At 37.1% G+C, this 24,780-nt stretch overlaps 1 protein-coding gene across 1 annotated transcript in view; it reads left to right on the top strand.

The window, feature by feature from the left end:
• Nucleotides 1-21,065, top strand: part of LOC150014865 (putative selection and upkeep of intraepithelial T-cells protein 1 homolog) — a 33,486-nt gene extending 12,421 nt beyond the window's left edge. The window contains exons 2-7 of the mRNA XM_090269417.1: nt 3,794-4,141; nt 5,269-5,550; nt 8,249-8,359; nt 11,088-11,177; nt 12,179-12,286; nt 20,649-21,065. Of these exons, the coding sequence (XP_090125543.1) occupies nt 3,794-4,141; nt 5,269-5,550; nt 8,249-8,359; nt 11,088-11,177; nt 12,179-12,286; nt 20,649-20,875 (1,166 nt within the window). The 3' untranslated portion in view covers nt 20,876-21,065. The remainder of the gene's footprint in view (nt 1-3,793; nt 4,142-5,268; nt 5,551-8,248; nt 8,360-11,087; nt 11,178-12,178; nt 12,287-20,648) is intronic.
• The last annotated feature ends 3,715 nt before the right edge of the window (nt 21,066-24,780 follow it).

Below are 24,780 nucleotides of genomic sequence, written 5' to 3'. Positions count from 1 at the left end.
CAGTCTGTTCCTTGTTTCCACGTCTCTGGTCCTATTTTGCTCATTTTTTTGTTTGTTTGTTTATTTGGTTCCTGTCCCATTGAACTCTCTTCTCATGGGCCAATTTTACATTTTAAAAGGAAAATGATTGATTTATAAAATACATTTAAATATCTTTTAGAGGTAATTCATAATCAGTACTTTTTTAAAAAACTAATTTTCCATAAAACTTTAAAGACATCTATTTTCAAAATAGGTCAAGTTATTTTTATTTTGGTGATCTTAAATTGCAACATGGAATTGTCCTTGCCTTATTGTTGGTTGTAATAGAAAATATTCTAGCATTTTCAGTTACATTTTTCAAAAATTATTTTTTTTGTACAATTGTTATAAACCTGAATATTTATTAAAATGAGTATTATATAACCTTAAAATGTTTCAAGTTATGTATACAATCTCATAGAGAATAATGAAATAATTTAACTCACGTAATTATTACATTAAAATAGGTACAAAAGTTCACATGATAATTAGCTTGTAATCACTACTTGTGATTCTTTTGTTTGTTACATAATGCACTTAAGACACACTCAAAAGAATCAGTATTTTAGATATTTAAAGTTTAATTAAGGGACTAAAATTAACTTCATTGGCAATACTCAAATATTTCAAATTATTTTCAAATATTTATTATATAAGCCTGTAATGGGAATTAAACAATATACACATAAAATAGTATTTCTTTTTAGATACAAAATACTTTTCAATGTTTAACTATTAATTGAGTATTCACATATTGGTACTGAGACTTTTGAAATTCTTAGAGTCAAACTGTCAACTATTTCTGCATCCTTCCCTCAGTGAATGGGGCAGGGGACAAAATTGAGAGCATCTATAACATCTCCTGTTCCCACAGCTGATTCTAGTCAGGGACTAAGTATTGACTTTGAGAGTTTCTTTCTCTAAACTGAAAGGACACCTATTATAGCCCTGTTTATTAGAAAGCTAAAACAAAGAATGCAACATCTTAATGTGGGGACACTCAAAGGAGCACGTGGTGGTGTTATTAAACATCTAGCTGGTGATACCCAAGAGAGTTGTGAAGTTATGTGTTTAACAGAGAGTTCATATAATAAGAGAATATAGAGAATAAGGTAAGTAATAAACATAAACACATAATTGGTGAGACGTTTTCAGTTGAAGAAAATTAGAGTTATCCAATTCAGGAAGCGCTATGAAGCTTATGACAAAAGAACAAATATACATTTATACATAGATTCAGTAAAGTAAAAATGTATTAAATCTTAAAAGCAATTTAATAGAAAGAGTATTTATCAAGTAAGGAGCAATGAGTAGATGGGTAGCAGATTTTTCAATAATAGTAATGAAAATTATATTTTCATTTCTCTTAAATTAAGCTATTTTCACAAAAACAGAACAACTCATCCTCAATAAAGAAGGGTTAAAATTAATGGAATCTCAAAAAACTAGTCAGGAATGATCAGTACAAAAGTGTTTTATGAAACTAGAAAATATTAGTAAATTGGACAGTTTTATGTAAAAACAGAAAAGAACATTTACAAAATTTTACTCAAAATCTTGAAAACCATTCTATATCAATTGCCAAATAAGTTAGTAGAGTGGAAAAAATCTTTTCAAAGAACTGTCCTAAAATAAGCTTAAATTTTAGATTTATTGTTGCTCTTTTCCAAATTTTAGACTTAATTTGCATGCTCTGTGAGGAACTCAAGAGGATAAAGAAAAATAGGAAGGATTTTCAATGATATAACAATGACTATTAATCCTAACATCACAATCTGAATGAGAAATGTTTAAAAGTAGATAAATTTCATTTATGAGTGTAAATGTAAAGCTATAAATAAAATACTATTAAACAAACTCAATAACTTGTTTTCTTTTAAGATTTTATTAATTTTTTTGAGAGAGGAGAATGGAGGGAAACAGAGAGGGAAAGAAACATCATTGTGTAAGAGATCCATTGCCACTCACATGCCCCAGCCAGGAACCTGGCCCACAGACCAGGCATGTGCTCTGGCCAGGAATCAAACTGGTGACCTATTGGTTCACAGGCTGGTGCTCAATACACTGATCTACACCAGCCAGGGCTCGATAACTTGTTTAAAGTAATTTAATGATTCTTATATTGTACTGATCTCCAAACTATTAAACTTTATTCTTAGAAAAATTGTGATGTAATACCTTAAAATAAATAATACTAATTAGAAAAAATGATTCCACTTATATTAAAGGTTTTTAATATGTTTCAACCTCCTTTTTTTTCCTCCTCTTTCTTTCCTCCTTCTTTATTTTAACTCCATCTTTTATATTCTTATGCATTTTTCCTCTCTTCCTTTTCCTCTTCCTCGGTTGTGTTTTGCCACTCTTTCAGCCTTTACTCATGCACATTGATTTGTGTCTTATCAATTTTTATGAAAAGAATTATTGGGATATTGGAACTATATTGAACTTATACTTTATTGGGGGAAGGATATTTAAAACTTATAAGTGATTAATTCCTCCTGTTCATGAATATGGTATATTGTTTTTCATTTAATATTTTTAGGCTTAGAATATTGCCATGCATATTGAGAGTGCTTAAAATACTTTAGCAATTACTAACTTTGATTACACAGTGCCTGAACTTATCTTTAATTTCTTCCTTATTCTGTTATTGGATGGCTTGTGTCTAAATGTGGACAATACTTCTCTGGCATGCAAATTTAGGATACCTTATTTTCTTATTTAAATAATTCTGTATTTAAAGTCTCCTCTTATGAATCTATTATATTACATAATTACAAAGAAACCAACTTAAAACATATACATGAATAAACAAATATATTTTGTTTCTTATTACATAGAGGTTTAACATACATCCAAGTTTTATTTTCCCTTTCAATGAGTTGTGTGGTATTTGGCTTTCTATTGTATGAAACAGAAAGCTAACAAACTCACTTAGCAGAGATATATAATGACTTAATAAACTTTTACTCTTCTTTGAGTCCAAAATAAAATACCTTCCACTAAAAAATGTGAAACAACATAGTCTAGGTGGTGCAGAAGTCCCCACTACATAGTCTACTACAGAGAAAAATATCTCTTTGGAATTAAAAAATCTTGCCTATAGAGCAATTTTTGTGTTTGAAAGAGATGAAAAGAGTAATCTGTCAAGTGTTGAGGTCAGTGTAGATTTCTGCAGTCTAAGCAAGAATGGTTGGTGGTTGGCTTGAGGGTGAGAGAAAGAGCAAGAGTACTGATCAACAAATATTTTTGGAGAAAACTGTTGGCCTGTGCTGGTCAGTCAGCCTACATTATGTGATTAAGCACTTAGCACACAGAGTCCTTTGTTAAGGACTGGTGAAAGACCCCTTTTAACTGGTGTCTTTTTTTCTATTTTCTTGACATTTTCATCTACAGCTTAAAGAGAATCAAATTGGAGGACTGTCTGTGACAAGATACTAAAACAGGATAGTAGTTCTATAGGTGATATTTGTAGTGGGTGTTTAGAACCCATTGTTACCTAGAATGGCAGAAACACAGATGATACTTACCAGTCAAGTTACAAAATTAATGTGGAATTATTAGGAACAGAATTATATTTTATATATATATATATATGCATATTTATACAATATATAGATGTGGTAGAATGGCCTCCGACACCTCACTGAAACATGTGGATTGCCATGTATGTGTGTATATGTGTGTGATTACATATACGTTTATAGTGATTCAAATACAAAGCACAACCTGGGTCAGACTCTTACTATTTGGTTACCATCTCCCTTCCCAGAGCAGTTTACAGTGACTGGCTTACAGGGACCAGTCTTGGCTCCATTCGGTGGAGTGGTTGAGCTCCGCTGTCAGCTGTCCCCACCGCAAAGTGCAGAACACATGGAGATACGCTGGTTCCGGAACCGCTACACACAACCTGTTCACTTATACAAGAACAGTAAAGACCTGTATAGAGAAGTTATCTCTAATTATGTAGAGCGCACATTGCTCCTGAAAGGAGATCTCACAGATGGTAAAGTGACACTCAGGATCTTCAATGTCAATGTTGATGACAATGGACAGTACCACTGCCTCTTCCGTGACGGTGATTTCTATGAAGAAGCCATCCAAGAAGTGAAAGTTACGGGTAAGGGTGGATCCCTTTGAGGCTTCTGTGCATCCATGATTCTCAAACCATGTGAGGCTGAATATTAGGAAACTTCTCAGTGTTTCTGACTTTTTATATTATGTAGTTCCATTAGCAAGCTCAAATCCATGCATTTAGTCTTGAAACTGAGAAGAGTGTAGGATTAAAAATGCAAATTGTGTCTGCACGTATTACCATTATCAGCAAGAAATGTTTTCCCAAGTCTGCTTTGGACAGAGCTGCTATTGTGTAATAGTTTAAATCTTTATTATTATTATTATTTTGCCTACATATTTAGGCAAGTTCTTATGTCCCAGGCAATGTTCTGAAAATTTTCAAAAACTAGTTTATTTTCTCTAAGCTGATATATACTGCTTTATCTTGATAATAGTAGTATACAGTAGTCCCTCACTTATCGCGGGTATTATGTTCCAGATCCCCCTGTGAAGTAGGAACCTTACATTCATTTTACACTCTTAAACCTACGTAACTTCAACAACATATGTATATGGTAGCGCAAAATCCCATGATATAGCGAAAAATCTGCAATAAGTAATTAAATATTTTTTAAAACCCCGCGATACAGTGAGGCCACGATAAGTGAACAGCGATATAGCGAGGGACTACTGTATTACTTATTTTATGCAAATAATTATTATATGCAGGCATACATATTAAAATTTAATAAAAGTTGTAAATATATTTATATCGTTTGTTTACTTCTAACTTATGACAGCTCAAACATGAATAATGATGAAGATACAAGAATAAACATTAAGCAATAAATTCAAGAGGACTGAGATCTTGACTGCTTTTGTTCATTGTTATGTCCATAGAGGTAGCCAGTCTCCAAGATTTAGTAAATAACCAACATTTTTGAATTAGTAAATGGAAAGAACAGGTGTTTTCTCCCTTTAGTTGTTAATTTGCACATCAAACCCTTCAGTCTGGCTCATCCTATTTCCCTTGTGATTAGTTTGTAGTGACAATCAGAGCCCCACAATGCTTGGCTATCAGTATATATAATGGAATAGAAATTAGAGTGGGGTGGGGGTCTTTTCCTTCTCTGTTCTGTTTTCACTTTTCTTCACCTAAATATATTGTTTTTCCCCTTTTTTTCCAACTAGCTACAGGCTCAGAAACACAGATTTTTGTACATCCTCCTAATATCAAAGGTATTGTGGTGGAATGTAATTCAGGAGGTTGGTTCCCAGAGCCTCAAATGGAATGGAGAGACAGCAGAGGAGGGGTTGTTCCAGCTGCATCAAAATCCCATTCACAGGGGGTGGACAAACTGTTCGACATGAAGATGCTCCTTCTCCTTACACAGCGCTCCGATGGGAAGATCACTTGCTACCTTCGAAACCCTGTAACTGGTCAAGAGGAAAGGACAAACATTATTCTATCAGGTGAGATCTGTGTGTTTGTTCTTCAAATGATGACCATCTTCATAAAATTTACAAACTAAATAGAAAAATTAATACACTTTCTTTACTTGGTTTCTAGGATGTTACATTTTCTTGGCTTTAGTCATCATCTCACTCATTTTCTTTCTTATTTTCTTTAGCTACTTTATCTTTTATCTCTGCCTTTTTGATATAAGAGTTCCCCAAGGCTTAGTCTTTGACCATTTTATCTTGTATCCTAGCCCAATCTCATGGCTTTACGTACCATCAATATGACAGTGGCTCCCCAAATGGTATCTTCTAACCAGACCTCTCTTGTATCTTCTAACCAGACCTCTCTTCCAAATTCTAGTGTCATCTCTAAACTCAGCATTTCAACGTGGAAGTCTAATAAATATCCCAAATTACACACATCAAACAATAAACTCCTAATCACCTTCTGACTTGTGTAATTTATTGCCTTTCCAATCACACTTCATATTCTCAGTTTCAAAGATCAAAATTCTTGAAGTCATTCTTGACTCCCATCTTTTTCTCATATTCCCTATCACATCTGTCAAAAAGCTAATACTAGTTCTACCTTTAAAATAAATCCAAAGTCTTCACACTTTATTTTTGCCACCAATAGAATCTGAAAAGTTCTATTTCTATTCATGTCCACTATGCTATATTCTCAACATACACATAGGAGAACTCACTTAAAACATGAGACATACAACATCACCTTTTGTTTAAAACCCTTCAATAGTTCCCATTTTATTCAGAGTAAGATGCCCACAATGCCCTGCATCATCTGTGCCCCCATTACCTATCTAACCTCTCCCCTAATAGTCTCCTTTCCCCTCTATTCCGGTCACACTGACCTCCTTGCTGTTTCACAGCCATGCCAGACTAGCTCCTGACATGGAGGCCTTTGCTCTAGTTTCTCCCCCTTCCCAGACCACTGTAATTCCACTAAATTTCCTTATCTCCTTTAAATCTATGTTCGACTTTCACCTTTTTCATAAGAACCACTTTGACAAGCTAATTTTAAAAATGCAACCTGCCCCACTATCTGGGATTCCTTATCTTCTTATCCTGCTTTAATGTTTGAACATAGTATTGTATCCTTTTAATTTACGCTGTAACTTATTGAGTATTTTTATTTGTCCCTTATCTATCTTCCTCTCTAACACATAAAGGTAGAAATCTTTGTTGGTTTTATATACTTGAAAACTCCAAATGCTGCCAGTATTACATGGCCTATAGTATGTAAGCAATAAATATTTGATACTCGAATGGTTGAAATGAAACAAAATGAGTGCCTTATAAACTGAGTAAATATATATGTATTAATATCTGTGCATGTTCATAAAATTAATGTTGGAACCAGATCCTGAAAGGAATATTCTAATTCAAGAATAATAGGAAAAATTCTCTAACAGGCTTAACAATTTGCTACTTTGAAATTACTTTTGTGTTTATTAGCTCATTTGATCTTCCAGAAAACAACCAAAGCTTCGTAGCATAGCTGTGTCAGGAACAGCAAGCAGTTACATGGGAAAAAGAAAGACTGGACTTCTTGCCCTCTGCCCCCAGAGTTCATAGCAGGAAACAAAGAAAGGAAAATGGATAAAATCTTTGTTAACAGATTTACAACTTTAGTAAATTACAAAAGGCATATTTCTGAATTAATACATTCCTAAAATAGATATTAACTTTTAAAAAACATATATTAAAAGAAATGTAATTAACACAGACTTTGGGGATCGAGTTGAAGTTTTGGGAAATAGAGACATCTGAGGGAGATCTTATTTTTCATTCACTAAACATCACAAAACATAAATAAGATTCAAAACTTATGATAAAGAAAACATCATAACCAAAATTCAGTCTCACTTAGTAGTCTGTCTCTGTCTGACTTGTGAGCTGACAAAGCTCTTTTTCATCTCACTGGGTTGCAGTGTGGGGGAAGCTCACCTGGATATAAGGTTGGCCCCGAAGTCATGTGGTTCTGAGTCCCGTAAGTTGTACCACCTCAGTACAGGTTCCTGCCCACAAAACATACCTAAAACTGTGAGTGGCAGAATCTGTAATTGGCTCTCTAACAACCTCTTGGGTTTACTTCCTTATACATAATAGAATGTTATAGGTAGAATAGCTATTTTTCTCTGGGAAGAAAGAATCAATTACCAAATAAAATGGCAAGTGTCCATGCCTAGTATATGTAAGCCAGCGGGCTGAAGATATTTGTGTATAGCATAGAAAGGGAGAAAAGTTTATATAAACATATGTCTCTAAGTGTATTCTGAAGCATAATGCCAGACCCAGTGAATATACTGGAGAATTCAGGACTGCACATATATTGATTGCTTAGACGAAAAGACTGAAGAACTGAGACTTGGTGGGAAAAAACAAGCTCTGTCAACCCCCCTTTAGTCAGGGCGAACATGAGATAGAATGGATGAGAAGAAATGGGGTTGGTGGGGAGAGGGGTTCCTCCGCTCACCTTTACTCACACCTGCCTCAGCCTCACTCCAGACCCTTTCTCACTTTTTGACCACCCGTTTAAAACTGTCTTCTGAAACTGGCTTAGGGATAATATCCCTGGTCCATGGGGTCTTGAACAGAAACATGTTTCAGGTGCATTATCATTCCTGGTTTGACGGGTCCCAACACTCCAAGTTTCCTAAGTGGTAAGATTTGTGGCTCTCTATTTCAGATGAATTGTTTTCATGGAACCGTTTTTTGGTGCCGCTTGTCAGCATGATTGTGATTATGCTGCTGCTTTTTATCTTGGTGCCCAGTATTGACCTATGTATAAGATTGCGAGGTAAGTAAGTTTGAAGGGTGGGGGATACAAAAAGGGTGGGTGTGCTAAAGCTGTAATCAGTTAACTAGTTTAGTTAACAGCCATTGCTATAGTTACATAATTTTTTGTGATGAGAACTTCTAAAGTTCTACTCTCTTACTAACCTTCAAACATGCAATACTGTATTATTAACTGTAATTGCTGTGCTCTATATTACATTCCTGTGACATTTATTTTATAACTGGAAGTTGGTATCTTTTGATTCACTTCACCCATTTTGTCCATCCCCCCATGCCCTGCCTCTGGAAACCAACAATCTATTCTCTGTGTCTGTAAGCTTGTTGTTTTTTGAAATTTTTTAAAATTTTTTTTAGGTTCCACATGTAAGTGAAATCATACAGCATCTGTCTTTTTCTTTCTGACTGACTTCACTTAGCATAATACCCATATTGACACAAATGGCAAGATTTTATTCTGTGGTGTGTATGCAGGTGTATCTCATTTTCTTTATCCATTCATTCATTGATGGACATTTAGGTTGTTTCTATATCTTTGTTATTGTAAATAATTCTGCAGTGAATATGGGGATGCATATACTTTTAAGTTAGTGTTTTTCTTTTCTTCAAATAAATACAGTCATGTGCCACTTAATGACAGGGATACATTCTGGGAAGTGCATTGTTAGGCAATTTCATCACTGTGCACTTACACTAACCTAGATAGTATAGCCTACTACACACCTTGGCTGTATGGTATAGCTCATTGCTCTGTATGGAAGAGAAAAATAATTTTCCCTTTACCTTTCTGGGTTCTTAGCTGAGACATCACTGTAATTAAAAAAAAAACAAAAACAAAAACAAAAACAAAAACAAAAAGAGATTAACAGGAGAAAAATAAACCAGAGTTTAGCATCCTGTATTCTTCTTATACACATGGGAGAGACCCCGGAAAACTAAATAACTCAACAAAATGGCTGAAGTCAGCACATTAAATATCACCTTCAGCTGAAGACTAAAGAAGATGTCGAAGTTGGGGGAGTCAGTAATGTGGAATTACCAGAAAAGCACTGTAAACAAGTGTAAGGTGATTATGCATATTTACGTCATTTTCTTCTGTATTGATAAAAGTTTGTAGAGATAAAGCCATCCCCCTCTTGGTAAAACTAGGAAGACACCCTTAGAAACATAAATGCATTTTACAAAGAATATCTTCTACTCGGTTTTCAGAGCTTCTCCCACATCTGCTGTTTCTTAAAATTAAGAAGCCTAAAATAATTCTTATGCCAAATGAACATATTTTGGGGGTGACAAACTCGGTTCCTTTACAGCTCCTAGGCTAGAAATCTGTACAGCATGTTACTCTACTGAATACTGTTGGCCATTGTAACACAATGGTAAGTATCCATGTAATGCATTGCACTACTACATCATGATGGCTAAGACATTACTAGGAGGTAAAACTTTTTCAGCTCCATTATAATCTTATGGGACCACCATCATACATATATATGTTCTGTTGTTGACTTAAATGTCCATATATGGCACATGACTCTACCGACAAATTGAGTTGCTAGATCATATGGTAGTCCTAGTTTCAATATTTGAGGAACCTCCATATTGTTTTCAATAGTGGCTGCACCAATTTACATTCCCACCAACACTGCACAAGGCTTCCCTTTTCTCCATATCTTGGCCAACACTTGTTATTTCTTGTCTTAATAATAGCCATTCTAACAGGTATGAGGTGATAACTTATTGTGGTTTTGATTTACTTTTCCTGTTGATCAGTGATGTTGAGCATTTTTCATGTACTCATTGACCATGTATATGTCTTCTTTGGGAAAAAAAGTGTTTATTCAAATCCTCTGCCCATTTTTAAAATTGGTTTATATTGAGTTGTATAAGTTTCCTTGTATAGTTTGGATATTAAAACCACAAATCAGATACATGATTTTAACTGCTATAGATTCTGAGGTTGTCTCAGACCTTGTATATTCATACACCTGCCTCACACTTGCACCCTTTTGTGGCAGAATTCTTTAGCTTGTGTATCTTCTCTTGATTTTACAACACACCATGCTACTGCTGTCAGCCTCCTTTGTTTCCCTGAAGGTACAGTTCTCCCTATCCCACACACCCTGGCCTGCTTTCTGCTCATGTTCCCTATCTACCAGTGCTTGCTCTCATGGCTGCCCTCCAGAGCAGGAACTGGGAGCCAGCCACAAAGGGGAGGGAGGTGTGGATTTGGCATGTGGTGTGCTGGGTGTGCCAGCAGACCTATTTGGAAGATCCTTAAATTAGGTTTTTCCCAAAGCTAATAGGCGGACCTCTTGATGGAATCCAGAATGCATTCTGCAAGAACCATATCCCATCAGTGCCCTCCTTAAATATTATATGCACTCTCGTGATCTGTTCCCTCCCCCTACTCATGGAGCTTCCAGTTGAATACACTGGGTACTCTGAGAGATGAATGAATCTTTTGGAAGCTTCCTGCACAGCCAGGGAAGCCAGGCATGTACTCACTGGCTCTCCCATCACCCAAGAGAGAAATCACAGCCATCTCATTTAACCCTAAGCTGATCCTACTTGGGGAGGGGTCAAGCTGATCCTCTCATGCATTCCAATGCATCCACACTTTTTTTTGTTGACTCCTGTGAAGTGCTGGAACTTCTCCTCAGGAAACCTGGACTTCCACAGGACTCTCTTAGGCAGTAGGTAACTGCTTAAGTCAATGGTTTCATGTGTTTCAGAACAGCAGAGAGGATCCAGATCCAGTTCACGGTCTTCTGTAAGTTCCAGAGTCTGTACCACAGACTGTCTGCATGTTAGCCGATGCACAGGTGGGCAAGACTCCTCCTAGGCCCCTTGGTATAGGGCCCTATGTACCACAATTCCCACAGAAATACTTTTTTTTTTTAAAGATTTTTATTTATTTTTAGAAAGGGGCAGGGAGGGAGAAAGAGGGAGAGAAACATCAATGTGTGGTTGCCTCTTGCACACCCCCAACTGGGGACCTGGACTGCAACCCAGGCATGTGCCCTGATCGGGAATCGAACCAGAGACCCCTTGGCTCACAGGCTGGCACTCAGTCCACTGAGCCATACCAGAGAGGGCCAGAAATACTTCTTTTTGTAGCTGGGTGCCAAATTTTGTTGTTGGGGGTTGGGGAGAGACAAGGGACCTCTTATGACACCATAATGCTCATGAATCTTGTTTGTCATAACTTAACCACTAAGTAAAACTGTGCTTATAATTCTCCAGCCAAAGAATGGGCACAACCTGGGACAGTGAATGTTTTCATGGAATGACTAGATAGCCACATGACAATATGATGATATCTGCTAAATAAGATTTTAAACAATATGTTGTCTACTAACCCTTTGATTCATGAGATTCTTAGGCAGTCAAAGGTCTCCAGAGCTATCCTTCTCCTACCCTCTTTCAAAGCTGGATAAAGTGATAATGACCAGTGCATAACTCTTGTCTTATGCTCTCTAATGAGGAACATTGGTTCATGGGAGAGGTGGAGGGAAAATTTTTTAAAAAGGTGAGTTGCTTCTCTCCAGGTCCATTTAGCCTCAGCCAAACACCTGTCTCATCCTAGAAACAGTTGTGCTTCTTGTCCTGGTCACCACCAGCTTCAGACCTAACCCTTTAGAACCATTAGGTCCATTAGCTAGCTCCTTTAGAGTACACCTTAGTCTTATTTTTTTTCTATAGTCCTATTCTAAATTAATACAGAGGATGGCATTAAAATATAGCTCTTGCTTGGTGCACTTTTCCCCAATCCGAAGTACCTCCACATCAATAACCAATAATCATTATATGTCTTTTTCTTCAGATTGCCCCCACACATGCAGAGCTCCTGTGGCAGTGTGCATAGGAATAACGCTATCATTACTCTGTGGAATCATCTTTTTCATTTCCTATTTGCATTCCAAAAGCAGAGGTATGTGGGATCAAAAAGGTAGAAACTTCCTGAAAACATTTCCTTTCCCAATGCCTAGTCTCTGGTAATACATTTAGCCAAAGAAGAGTGATATTTATTTGAATTACAGGACAAAAAGAAAAAATTGGGCCTCATGTCATAGGGTTTGGATTTCAGCCTCCTGGATATTTTGGGTGAATGATACAACTGCTGATGCTTCTGCCACCTAGGAAAAGAAAATATTTTCTTCACTTTTAGTAGCTCCAATCATCACATCACCTAATAAAGCAGGCCAACTCTCTTTATACTTTTAGCCTAGAGGGGGTAGTAATTCAGTTTATCTTAGACTTTTGGGGGTCACAGATATCTGTTATAGATGGAAGCAAAGCAAAGGACCCTCTTCTCAATATAATTCATATATCTGCACATATTTTGCTCAATTTCATAGTGTGCATAGTACCTGAAACTGATCCTTCCTTCTCCTCTTGGGTCTCTTTGAGGGTGAAATTATAAAGGTAATTGTGTAAGTATTGGAATAACTGAAACTAACACATTTGAAAAGTGCCCTCAGCTCTCTTTTTGAGGTCCCCATGGAAATTATATATACAAGGCAATGAGCAGAAGAGTAAGGTAATTCTTTATTATAAGCTGGAGATACAGCAATAGCCAAAAAAAATTACAATGTAGAAGTCATAAAGTAGGGCTGGATTATTCAGAGAATTTTATTTATTAATTTTCTCAGTGTCAGAGGAAATAAGCAAGATGCTATAGTAATAGGTAGTATATATATTACATACTTACTGGGTTTTCTGTGGACTTTATATAAGTTAATATACCTTTGACCCTTGAACAGCATGGGTTAACTGCACAGAGCTACTTATATGTAAATATTTTAAAATAAATATATGGGAAAATTTTTTGGAGATTTGAGACGATTTGAAAAACTCGCAGATGAAATTTGCAGCCTAGAAATATTGAAAAAAATAAGAAAAATATATGCCATGAATGTATAAAATATGTGTATGTGTTCTCTTGCTATGATCTTCTTAACATTTTCTTTCCTCTAGTTTACTTTATTGTAAGAATACAGTACATAATACATGTAACATACAAAACATGTTAATTTTTTATGTGACTAGTAAGGCTTCTGGCCAATAGTATAGGCTATTAATAGTTAAATTTTGAATGAGTCAAAAGTTACACTCAAATTTTCAGCTGCTCAGGGGATCCTCATCCCTAACCCCCAAGGTGTGCAAGAATCAACTATACTTGCTCTTCAGTGAATTTGATGTTATTGGTGATGAAATCTGGTACACAAAGAAGTTAGATACTTATTTATTACATAGGCAAGTGATGGAGCCAGGATCCTAGCTCAGGCACTTAGGTCCTTTAGCCCTCTGTTTCAGCAATCAAACTGTTCCTTTATGAAAATAAATTAAAAGGAAATAAAAAAGAGATTTAGTCATAACTATTTTGTGAAAAGTAATAGATCACTGCAGGGAAATACAGCCTGGGCACTTAGTGATTTATGAGGCTTCCAGGAGATAACCAAAAGCTTCAAGATAGGCTTTAGGTCACTGTCATGGTCAAAACTGACTTGAGATCCTGATAAATGAGTCACAAGATTAAAACTTTCTTTGTGCTTGCTCTACCCTGAGAACCTAAAACTGAGTTACTACAGAGGCCTCTACTTCACATGGCTGACAACATTTGAAAATTAGGCAGATAACTCTGGCCCATCCACTAACCACTTCTCTGATTGCTGCTGACCTTTCTTCTCTTTGCTTAAAATGGACTTTCCCCTGTGGATATTGCTTCCTCTATAACCTCTCACCCAGCAGCCTCCCTCCCTATACAGGCAGCATTCTATTTGCCCTGCCTTTTCTGGACTGACTTTTCTTCTTGGTGCTTATCAATTGAGAAATCACTTATCAATTTATTTAACAAATATGAGTTGCCAGAAAATTCCACAATCACTGCATACTTTAATTTTGTAACATTCTTATGTGATGTCTATAATCTCTCCATGTTGAAGATGCAGATACAGAAGAACATAAAATTTGATTAACTTGTATTGTTACAGAACCCCTGGGCTGCTCCAGTTGAAAATAAACCCACGGGCTCTTTAGTTAGGGGCCCGATTGCCCGCCGCCAAAATTATAACTCTCAATACCAGAGTTTAGTGAAAAGAAAAAGAATTGTTTATTTAACAGTTATATAGATTTAGTTATTTGCGGATTTCTGTTAAGTCTTATGCTCTTTAAAACACCCACAAACACATATCCTTGCCTCCCCCCCTTCCAAACCAGGCTAGTTTTAGGAAAGTCAAAGAAACTGTTTCCCTACTTTCCAAACACATTTCAGCTTTACCAGCAGCTGCCAATCATTCAATCTGATTGGGGAGGTCCTTTCTGTGCTGTGGTGCCCTCCAGCTCTCAATGCAGGACCGCCTGGATTCTCAGCCTCCTTGCAAACTGTCTTCTTCCTGCAAACTACGCGGATCTCCTTTCCTTCTCAAAACCGCATGGCGAGAGCCTCTTAACGCAGCCTGGAGGCCCCTTCTCCAAGCCACATGGAGAAGGCCCCTTCACCAAGCCACGTGGAGGGAGCACACGAGAGAGCGAGAGCGAGAGAGCCCGAGTGCTAGAGTGAGAGCCCGAGTCAGAGCGCGAGAGTCTGAGCCAAAATGTCTGCAGCTGCTTATATATCCCTGACTGCGTCATCTGACGCAGTGGGCGTTGCAAACAGTTCTGACCATTCACAGAACCTTACGTAGGCTCTGTGTGCTTTCCATACCGTCCCCTGGTTCAAGACACCTCCCATCTGCCTGAGGCTTTGGATGCATTAAAACTATTTGCATAAGAAAAACAGTAGCCACCAGCCTCAGGCATGTGGAAGCATTTGAAAAGCTGCTTACTTCTCCCCATCCCCCAGCAGCAAGCCCTGGGGATTTTTGGACTCCCCTGTTTCTGTAACAGTTTCAGTTGATTTAGCAAGTAATAAGATTGATTATTCCTGGAATTTAAACCATGTGTCTCTTCTTCTGAATATTTTATGATAAATCAGATTGCCTTCCTAAATGCAGGTAATTGTTTCTTCTAAAAAGAGATAGCCAGCATTTGCGTCTTCAACAGACACATTCTGCTGTGCCTGTTCTCTGTGGAGTTTACACAGAGAATCCTTCAAGAGATGCACACCATTTATTTCTAAGAATCAGTGCCAGCCTACAGCCAGACTTCCTTGGTTATATGATTAACTGTGCGAACTTGGGAAACTTAGTCTCTGAACTACAGTTTTTTCATTTGTGAAATATTGATGATAAAATATACACATTTTATAATGTTATTTTAGGTTAAATTTGTCCATATATCAAAATCATTTAGCCTGGCTTTGCACACAATACAAGCAATATTATCTTTTGCTATTATTATCATTATCATTATTGTTAGCATTAGTTAGGAATTCTATCATGAATCCCTTTCTGGTTACCTCACCTGGTAGGAAAACTGGACTACATGTTTGCCATCCTCCTTTCTCCCTTCCCTCCTGAGCTCATGCTGAGTCTTTCTTCACTTGCATCCCATCATGACCTTATCTTGCTTTTTGAGCATGAGACAGCTCTAGTCATGAGAGAGTGTTACAGAACAGCAATTGGGGTCCAGCTGTTCACCACCACCCTATAGGCAAAATTCCAGAGGCAGAGTTTGGTGATAAAGGAAAGGAGTCTTTATTCAAAAGTACTCACTTAAGCCTATCATGTCACAGCTTTAATTACTTCAGCCTATCAATTAAGGCTAAACTCTAACACCTGGTTTCTCCTAGCTTTCCCCTTGTTTCTATACAGTTAGTTTTAAAACTAAAGCAATGTAAGACACAAAAGCTACACAATTCTGGAAGAATGGCAGGCTTCTGCCTCAAAGCCTGTTACCTCTAGAACACCCAAAGAATAAACCGACCACCCTTGCCGGGCCAGCCTGATCATAGGCTGTACCTGGAGTTCCTTCCCATCCAAAATACTGTCTGTTGGGAAACACAGGCAGTTGTAGCATAATCATCCAGGCATCCTCAAGGAAAAAGAGCCTAAGAGTTCGAGCCTGAGCCAGAGCCAGAGCGAGCCAGTTCAGGAGCCAGAAAAACTTGTGAGCCAATGAGCCAGCCCACTTTTTATTACCATTGGCTCTGGAGGCATTCACCTTCTCAGCCAATCCCATCCTAGACTGCTTTTCATGGCCTTGGCAAACTCCTCCTACAGCCCCTCCTACTTCTCCCCAGTGATCTTAATCAGATCTTTCTGTATCAAGAGGAAAAGAAATTAAAAACTCAGCTTAAAAAACTAAAAGCATTCCCCCTGAATTCAGGAACTAGACAAGGTTGTCCACTCTCTCCACTCCTTTTCAACATAGTGTTGGAAGTCCTAGCCACAGCAATAAGACAAGAAAAAGAAATAAAAGGCATCCAAATTGGGAAAGAAGAAGTAAAACTATCATTATATGCAGATGACATGATAGTATACCTAGAAAATCCTATAAAATCCACTAAAAGACTATTCAATATAATAAGTGAATTTGGCAAAATAGCAGGGTACAAAATAAATATACAGAGATCTAAGGCATTTCTGTACACCAACAATAAAATATCAGAGACAGAGACAAAAAAGAAAATACCATTTACTATAGCAACAAGAAAACTAAAGTACCTAGGGGTAAACTTAACCAAAGAGATAAAAGATCTGTACTCTGAAAATTACATAACATTGAAGAAAGAAATTAAGGAAGATACAAATAAATGGAAGCAAATACCATGTTCTTGGATGGGAAGAATCAACATCATCAAAATGGCCATACTACCCAAAGCACTTTACAGATTCACTGCAATCCCAATTAAAATACCAATGACATATTTCACAGACCTAGAACAAATACTCCATAAATTCATATGGAACCAAAAAAGACCCCGAATAGCAAAAGCAATCTTGAGACAGAAGAACACAGCGGGAGGAATCACAACACCAGATATCAAACAATACTACAAAGCCACTGTGATCAAAACAGTCTGGTACTGGCATAAGAACAGACATATAGATCAGTGGAACAGAATAGAGAGTCTAGAAATAAACCCAGGCCTCTATGGTCAACTAATATTTGATAAAGGAGGAAGGAACATAAAATGGAGTGAGAAGAGCCTCTTTAACAAATGGTGCTGGGAGAACTGGATAGGGACTTGCAAAAAAATGAAACTAGACCACCAACTTACACCACACATGAGAATAAACTCAAGATGGATCAAAGACTTAAATGTATGCCATGACACCATAAAAGTCCTAGAGGAAAACATAGGCAAGAAAATTTCAGATATCTCATGTAACAATTTCTTCACGGATACATCTCCTAAAGCAAGAGAAATAAAGGAAAAAATAAATGGGAATACATCAAACTAAAGAGTTTCTGCTCAGCAAAAGAAAACATCAGCAAGATGAAAAGGAAACCAACCATATGGGAAAACATATTTGCCAATGACATCACAGACAGGGGACTGATTTCCAAAATATATAAAGAGCTAATACGACTCAACATCAAGAAAAGAAACAACCCAATTAAAAAATGGGCAAAGGACCTGAACAAACACTTCTTCGAAGAGGACATACAGAAGGTCCATAGACACATGAAAAAATGCTCAACATCATTAGCCATCAGGGAGATGCAAATAAAAACCACAATGAGATACCACTTTACACCAGTCAGAATGGCCACCATCAACAAATCATCAAGCAACAAGTGCTGGCGAGGATGTGGAGAAATGGGAACCTTACTGCACTGTTGGTGGGAATGCAGACTGGTGCAGCCACTATGGAAAACAGTATGGAATTACCTCAAAAAATTAAAAATGGAACTGCCTTTTGAGCCAGCAATTCCACTACTAGGATTATACCCGAAGAATCTTGAAACACCAATTCAAAAGAACTTATGCACCCCTATGTTCATTGCAGCACTGTTTACAATAGCTAAGTGCTGGAAACAGCCTAAGTACCCATCTGCAGATGAGTGGATAAAAAAACTGTGGTACATTTACACAATGGAATACTATGCAGCAGAAAGAAAGAAGGAACTTCTAACGTTTGCAACAACATGGATGGAACTAGAGAGAATTATGCTTAGTGAAATAAGCCAGGCAAAGAAAGAAAAATACCATATGATATCACCTAATACAGGAAACTAAAGAGCAACACAAACAAATGAACTAAATAGGCAAAGACTAGAATAGTAGTCAGTAGGGGGGAGGGGGGAGGGAGAGAAGGGGGATAAGTAAGGGAGGGGTTTAGTCAAGGAACGTGTATAAATGACTCATGGATATGGACAGCGGGGAGGGATATGGTTGCGGGGGGGCTGGGTGGGGGAGAGAAATGGGGGAAAAATGGGACAACTGTAATTGAAAAACCAAAAAAAATATATATATATATATATATATGTATATATATATATATATACATATATATATATATCAATAACATTCTAATAACTATGTTTGATGTCAGATGGCTATGGGATTGATTATGATGATCACTTAGTTATTTATATAATATCTAATCACTGGAGTTTATACCTGTGTTAACTGTAATTGAAAAACAAAATAACATTTTAAAAACTTTTATGTGTCCTTTAAAAAGCTAAAAGAAATAAAAAATATATATAAGACCACAAATAATCAGAAAATAATAAATGAAAATAAATCTAAAAAAAACAACTCAGCTTAGCTTAAACACACACACACATTCCTTTGAATTAATACCCTTAGCATCTTTAGACTATTTTATTTCCAAGGTTTTTCTTCAATTTTGTTTTAAATTATTTTCTATGCCTTATGAGAAGAAGCTTGAAATTCTCCTAAATGCTGATGTTAGAAAAATAGATATATATGATCAAGAGAAAGAGACTTGCTAACTCTTCACTCTCTGATTCCTTTTGCACAACCACCCAGAACAGTTTTGCTATTTTTAAAAATTTATTCTATTAACATTATAAAAGGAATCTCTGACCTTGTGAAGGGCAAATAATTTATCTCAAATCATAGGGGGAAGTGGATATTAATTATGTGACTGCTTCACCCCCATTTGTACAGTCTAAGACCATATGGAATATTTCGGATCCTTTATCTGCATGACATGAGAGTTGAGGCCAGCAATCATAATGCTTTATAAGTCTTTTATTCTCTAATAACAATATCATCAGCTATTTCAACTGCTATTTAAATGATATGGATTTAAGACTCCCTGACCCCTGTTCCCCCATCCTCACCATCTTGATTGTCTTTCTCTACAAGATAGAAATGTTAGGGGAGGAAGAAATTTTACTCTATACTTCTAGGCTCTTTAAGCTGGTCTAATAGTTAAATCAACATGAGACAGGTTAACAAAATAAAATAACCAAATTTAAGTGCATATGTGCACACAAGAACCCCATACACATAAGAGAGTCAGAGACCTCACACACCTGAGAGGTTTAGGGACAGAATGGTATAATGAAGTGTATATGACACACTGAGCTAAAGAATAAGTTAATATGCCTGGGGCTTCAGAGGGAAGAAGGGCAATTCACAGAACAATAAGAAGAGCAGCTGTTAAGTAACCAGAGGTTTGCCCTGACCTATAGGTTATCTCTGGTAATAAGTCTTATAAGGGGCAATGCCTTATTTCAGTTGCTTAAGGGAGAGGTAAAAATTTCCCTTGAGCTCACAGGGTCTTGATTGATTAAAATAATCGATACACCAAAGTAGCACATCTTGGAGAGGCCTGTTCTGAGCCCATTCAGTGTGAATCAATGAACGATTTCTGTCCGAGAGGCAAACTACAGTTGATATAGGAAAGTAGGCATAGCTGTCCTGTAGTTACATAGATATACTAACTGTTAGCAATGGTGCTCCCATCACAAGATACATTAACCAATATTACGAGATGGGGATGTTTTCTATTTTAGAATCACCCAAAAAGGATAATTTAAAGGAGACTTCTGCTCCAGGTAAGAGGGTGACTTTTGAGAATTTTAAGATCTCTTCCATCTCAGAGATTCTGCTCATTCTAAACTATTCTTGAAGGCCTACAGCACCAAATTAAAACAAAAACAAAAACAAGACATAATGTGTGTGTCTATACTGCAAATTCTGGCCAAAGAGAAAGCAAGTGTCATGCTGCCTGAGTGGATGAATGTGTATCTGCCTCTACATAGCCCTCTTCCAAACTTAACCCAAGCCTACTCATCTCCATGATCATCTACATAATCAGGCTACCTCCTCCCCACCCTCATGTAAGCGCAGAAGTAGAGAGGAAAAGGAATTTGAAAAGTAAATCTATTATAAATCCATGACCCTCAACTCTTGCATTTCTCTTCAGTTCCTGCTTCAGATCCACATTTCGATTTGGATACTATATGGCTGGAAGATGCGACTGTGCTCCTATGTTTTGTGACTACCCTCATCACCGTGATCATTTCCTTTGCTTACTTTAGATTCAGAGGTAAATGGAAGGGGAAGGGTGGTAACTCAGAAGGTATCAATCATCTGACTGAGCTCCAGATGTTCCAAGAGGTGACCTTCCTGTCCTTGTGCCCTAATAGCTAGAAAAAGGGAAAGAAGAAAAAACACCTATGCCCCATATAAGGGTTTCCTCATTGTAGACTTCTTGAGGCTCTTGGGGTTTCTACAAGTGCCAGTGTTAGTGCCTTAGATTCCAATGACAGTCTCAGTTCTAACTTCATAGCTGTGACAACTCTCTCAAGTAAACTTGGAAGGCTCAACTTTTTTATCTAGAAGCATTCACTCAAGCTTTCTGTATCCTGAGCTCTTTGCAAGGCTTGTTTTCTTCTATTTTGATCTCAGAGGCAGACTGAAAACAGTATTATAGTTTCTCTTTCAGAAACTTTTAAGTGTTCACAGAGGGTGGACCAGGAACATTTCTAAACCTATGTTCACAGAAGGGCACATAACTTTGAAATATCCCCTAATGCCCAAAGATGAAAGTCCTGGCTTTATTGTGCTAATATGATCTCCTTATGAAAATGGAAAGAAATGCAGACTTATTCACCCAGGAAGAAAAAAAATGTAATTCTTGATAATTGTACTCCCCGAGTAATTTACAATCCTAAAAAGTTACATTTAAAAAGGTAGGCAGCCCTGGCTGGAGTGTCTCACTGAATTGAGTACTGACCTGTGAACTGGAAGGTCACAAATTCAATTCCCAGTCAGGGCACGTGCCTGGGTTGCAGGCCAGGTCCCCAGTTGGGAGTGTGTAAGAGACAACCAATTGGTGTTTCTCTCCCTCTCTTTCTCCTTCACATCCCCTCTCTCTAAAAATAAATTAATTTAAAAAAAAGGTAGGCAAAGTTATGCAAATATATACTCTTGATTATCAGCAGACCCCCCCCCCACCCCATATACAATACAAATCCATGTTGAGTTTTTATGTACGATATAGAGTGTCAACAGTAAAAAAAAAAAAAAAAAAAAAAGATGAGCTACCTGCAAGCTTCCCGGTGAGGCTTGAGAACCACAGCATTGCACACTGCTGTTTAAGTATCTCATGCTAACCAATTGTACTGCCTGAGAGCTTCCCCGACAGGCCATCCTGACTCCTGTCTATGTTAGGGTCTGTGTCATAAATTTTGACATGAGAAATTATATTTACTTAAGAAAAAAAGGCCCTAACCTAGAACCACCAAGAATGGGTACTTTTTGTTTAAATCTTTGTAACCATTGACTCTTGGTTTTCCTTATACTACCTGTGGAAAGCTGCCAGATGTTAAGGTGGTCAATTAGGACAAGCCAAACTGACTGTCCACAGTCAAGCCTTCCCCTGCTTTTGTGGTATAAGCCAGAAAGGAAAGCAACGTTGTCTCCTCACAGTTCCATTTGCCCCATAGAACAGCATGGGCCCAGGTCAGGTGACCTGCAGTGTTGGTGGGAAAATTGTGTCTCATGGCAAAAGAAGCACCGAAATAAAAGGCTTTGCAGTTTTGTGGACTAAGGGACGTGTGGGAGTAGAGAGAGGAAAGAGAGACAGAGAATGATTAGAAGTGGAAAAGTACTGAGTCAGAGTGGAGAAGGGTATTTACTCAAGATAACTGCCACCTCCCTCCCCCCCTAAAAAGGGTCTCAGCAGAGGTGACTGGAAAGCATCTCAGCTGAGACCCCCAGTGAGAATGTCTCCAAAAGGAGGTCCTGGGCTAGGATGGCAGATATGCATAAAGCATGGCTGCCTGGAGGTGGGGGACTATGTCCCTGACAGCAACTCGCTCCAGAAACTGCAAAGCCTTGATCGGCTGGGCACCAAGCCTGATGTGGAGAGGACCGCTTTCCCACATGGGCCTGCTAGGCAAGGCCTTTGCAATTTCCTGTAGTCAGACAAGGGATCACACGTAGGACTTTGGCCTGGAGTCAGAGTCCGCATTACCTCTGTAATGTTGAGAAACAGTCCACCAGCTGAGATTAAACCAATGAAAGGGACAAGTGGGTGCTTCCTATAATACAGATTTATGCTTCTCATTTCTAGTTTCTGCCACCAAGAACAACCACCTAGTCATTATCCCTATGTCCACAGGCCTGGATTATGCAAAGAGAGAAGATGCAAATTAAATCAGACCCCTTTCCAGAATGCCTTTATTCCTTGCAGGCTTCCACCCTGCAGAAATTTCTCTCTCATTGATTTAAGCTAGAGAATTCAAATCCATGACTTCTAAACAACAATTTTCCAAAGATGTCTTTGGCATCTCAAAGAAGATCAATATGTTCTCAAACTCATTTTTATTTTAACTAGTTCCCTTTAGTAAGATGTGCATTTACAATGCCTTGAGTAAAATTTATTTCCTTGACAGTTTCCCTAGGAACTTAAGGGATTAAAAAAGCATTAAACGACTTACCTGGAACTATGGATGAAGAGACGATGGTGGAACAATATGCTAAGCACTCGGAAGCAAATAACCGTGCCCCTACAATTTTATATATAACCAAGTAATTCCAAGTGGAGGGGAAATAAAATATACTTGTATATTCAAATTTGCATTTCATTTGTAACTTTTGTACAAACTATGTTAATGGAAAAAGAAAGGAAGAGAGAAAGAAAAACAAACAAAGACCATAGAGATGGAATCAGAGGATAACAAATTAGAGGAATAACAGGAATAAAACCATTAACCAACATGGCAAAATAGAAAGTAACTCTCTGAAAGTAGAAATAAATCTACATCAGTAATTAAATGTTGTATCTAGCATTAATTAAACAATTAAAAGAAAGCTACTCTCCAGTTTATGATACATACAAGAGACTTAACCAAAGCATAATGACAGAGAAAAGTGGAAAATACAGGGATGCAAAGACCAAAACAATGCAACTTCTACAAAAAATTATGTGGAAAGATATATTAATATTGGGAAATATCTAATTAAAAAGAAATTAGTAGGAATAAAAAGGTCACTCACAAAATAAAGATAAGAATCTTATACCAAACTTCCCAAACATAAGTGCATAATACATATACACTAACAATGCACTCATATCTATAAAGGAAATACTTAAAGAAATGCAAGTAAAAATATACAACTCTATAAACACTAAGATTTTAATGCACTTCTGGGCTTCAGGAATTGGCAGATCAAATAATAGTATCTACTTCATAGATTCCTAGTGATGATGATCTGATTTAGTGTTTGTGTAGCACTTTTCTCAGGATCTAGCACTAAAGAAATTTTATTTATAAAATAAAGTAAAATAAAATAATATGTGAAAAGACTCTTAAAAATCACCATTCAAGGTAATGAAATCCAATACAATGGGATTTCATCTTACAACTATCAGACTAGCTAACATTTAAAAGCATCAAGTTGTGATGATTATTTGTGGAAATGGAAAATCATACATTTCTGCTTTGAAAATAAATTAGTAAAAACAAATGAGAGAGAAAATTGTCAATAATTAATAAAAATTATTATAGCATTAAAAAATTAAATTTTTACATTTCCACTTAGACTATGTGTTTGCTGGAGTTCTGAATGAAATTATAAATAGAAAGAGCAGGACAGAGAAAACATCTATGTTTCAAGGTGGAAATAAAAGTCAGTAAATAAATAAACTTTCAATAACTTGAATATATATTAAGCAAATACCATAGTCCTATCAGCTGCTATAGCAAAATGCCATAGACTGGGTTTATAAACAACAGGAATTTGTTTCCCCCATTTCTGAAGGCTGTGGAGTTCAAGGTCAAGCTTCCAACAGATTAAGTGGCTGCTGAGGGCCCACTTCTTGGTTCATAGATACCAGTCTTTTCACTGTGTCCTCACATGACAGAATGGCTAAGGGAGCCTCTTTTATTAAGCGAATGATGCCATTCATGAAGGTTCCACTCTCATGACCTATTCACATCCTAAAACCCCACCTCCAAATACCATTACATTGGGAACCTGGTTCCAACAGATGAATTTGAGGGGTAGGGGGACACAAATATTCAGTCTACAGCAACAATATTGAGTAC

Source organism: Furipterus horrens, unplaced genomic scaffold (assembly GCF_987537825.1).
Source record: "Furipterus horrens unplaced genomic scaffold, mFurHor1.1.pri manual_scaffold_3, whole genome shotgun sequence".
NCBI classification, from domain to species: Eukaryota; Metazoa; Chordata; class Mammalia; order Chiroptera; family Furipteridae; genus Furipterus; species Furipterus horrens.
Note: the sequence above shows the minus strand (reverse complement) of the source record. Positions and strands in the feature narration are given on the sequence as shown.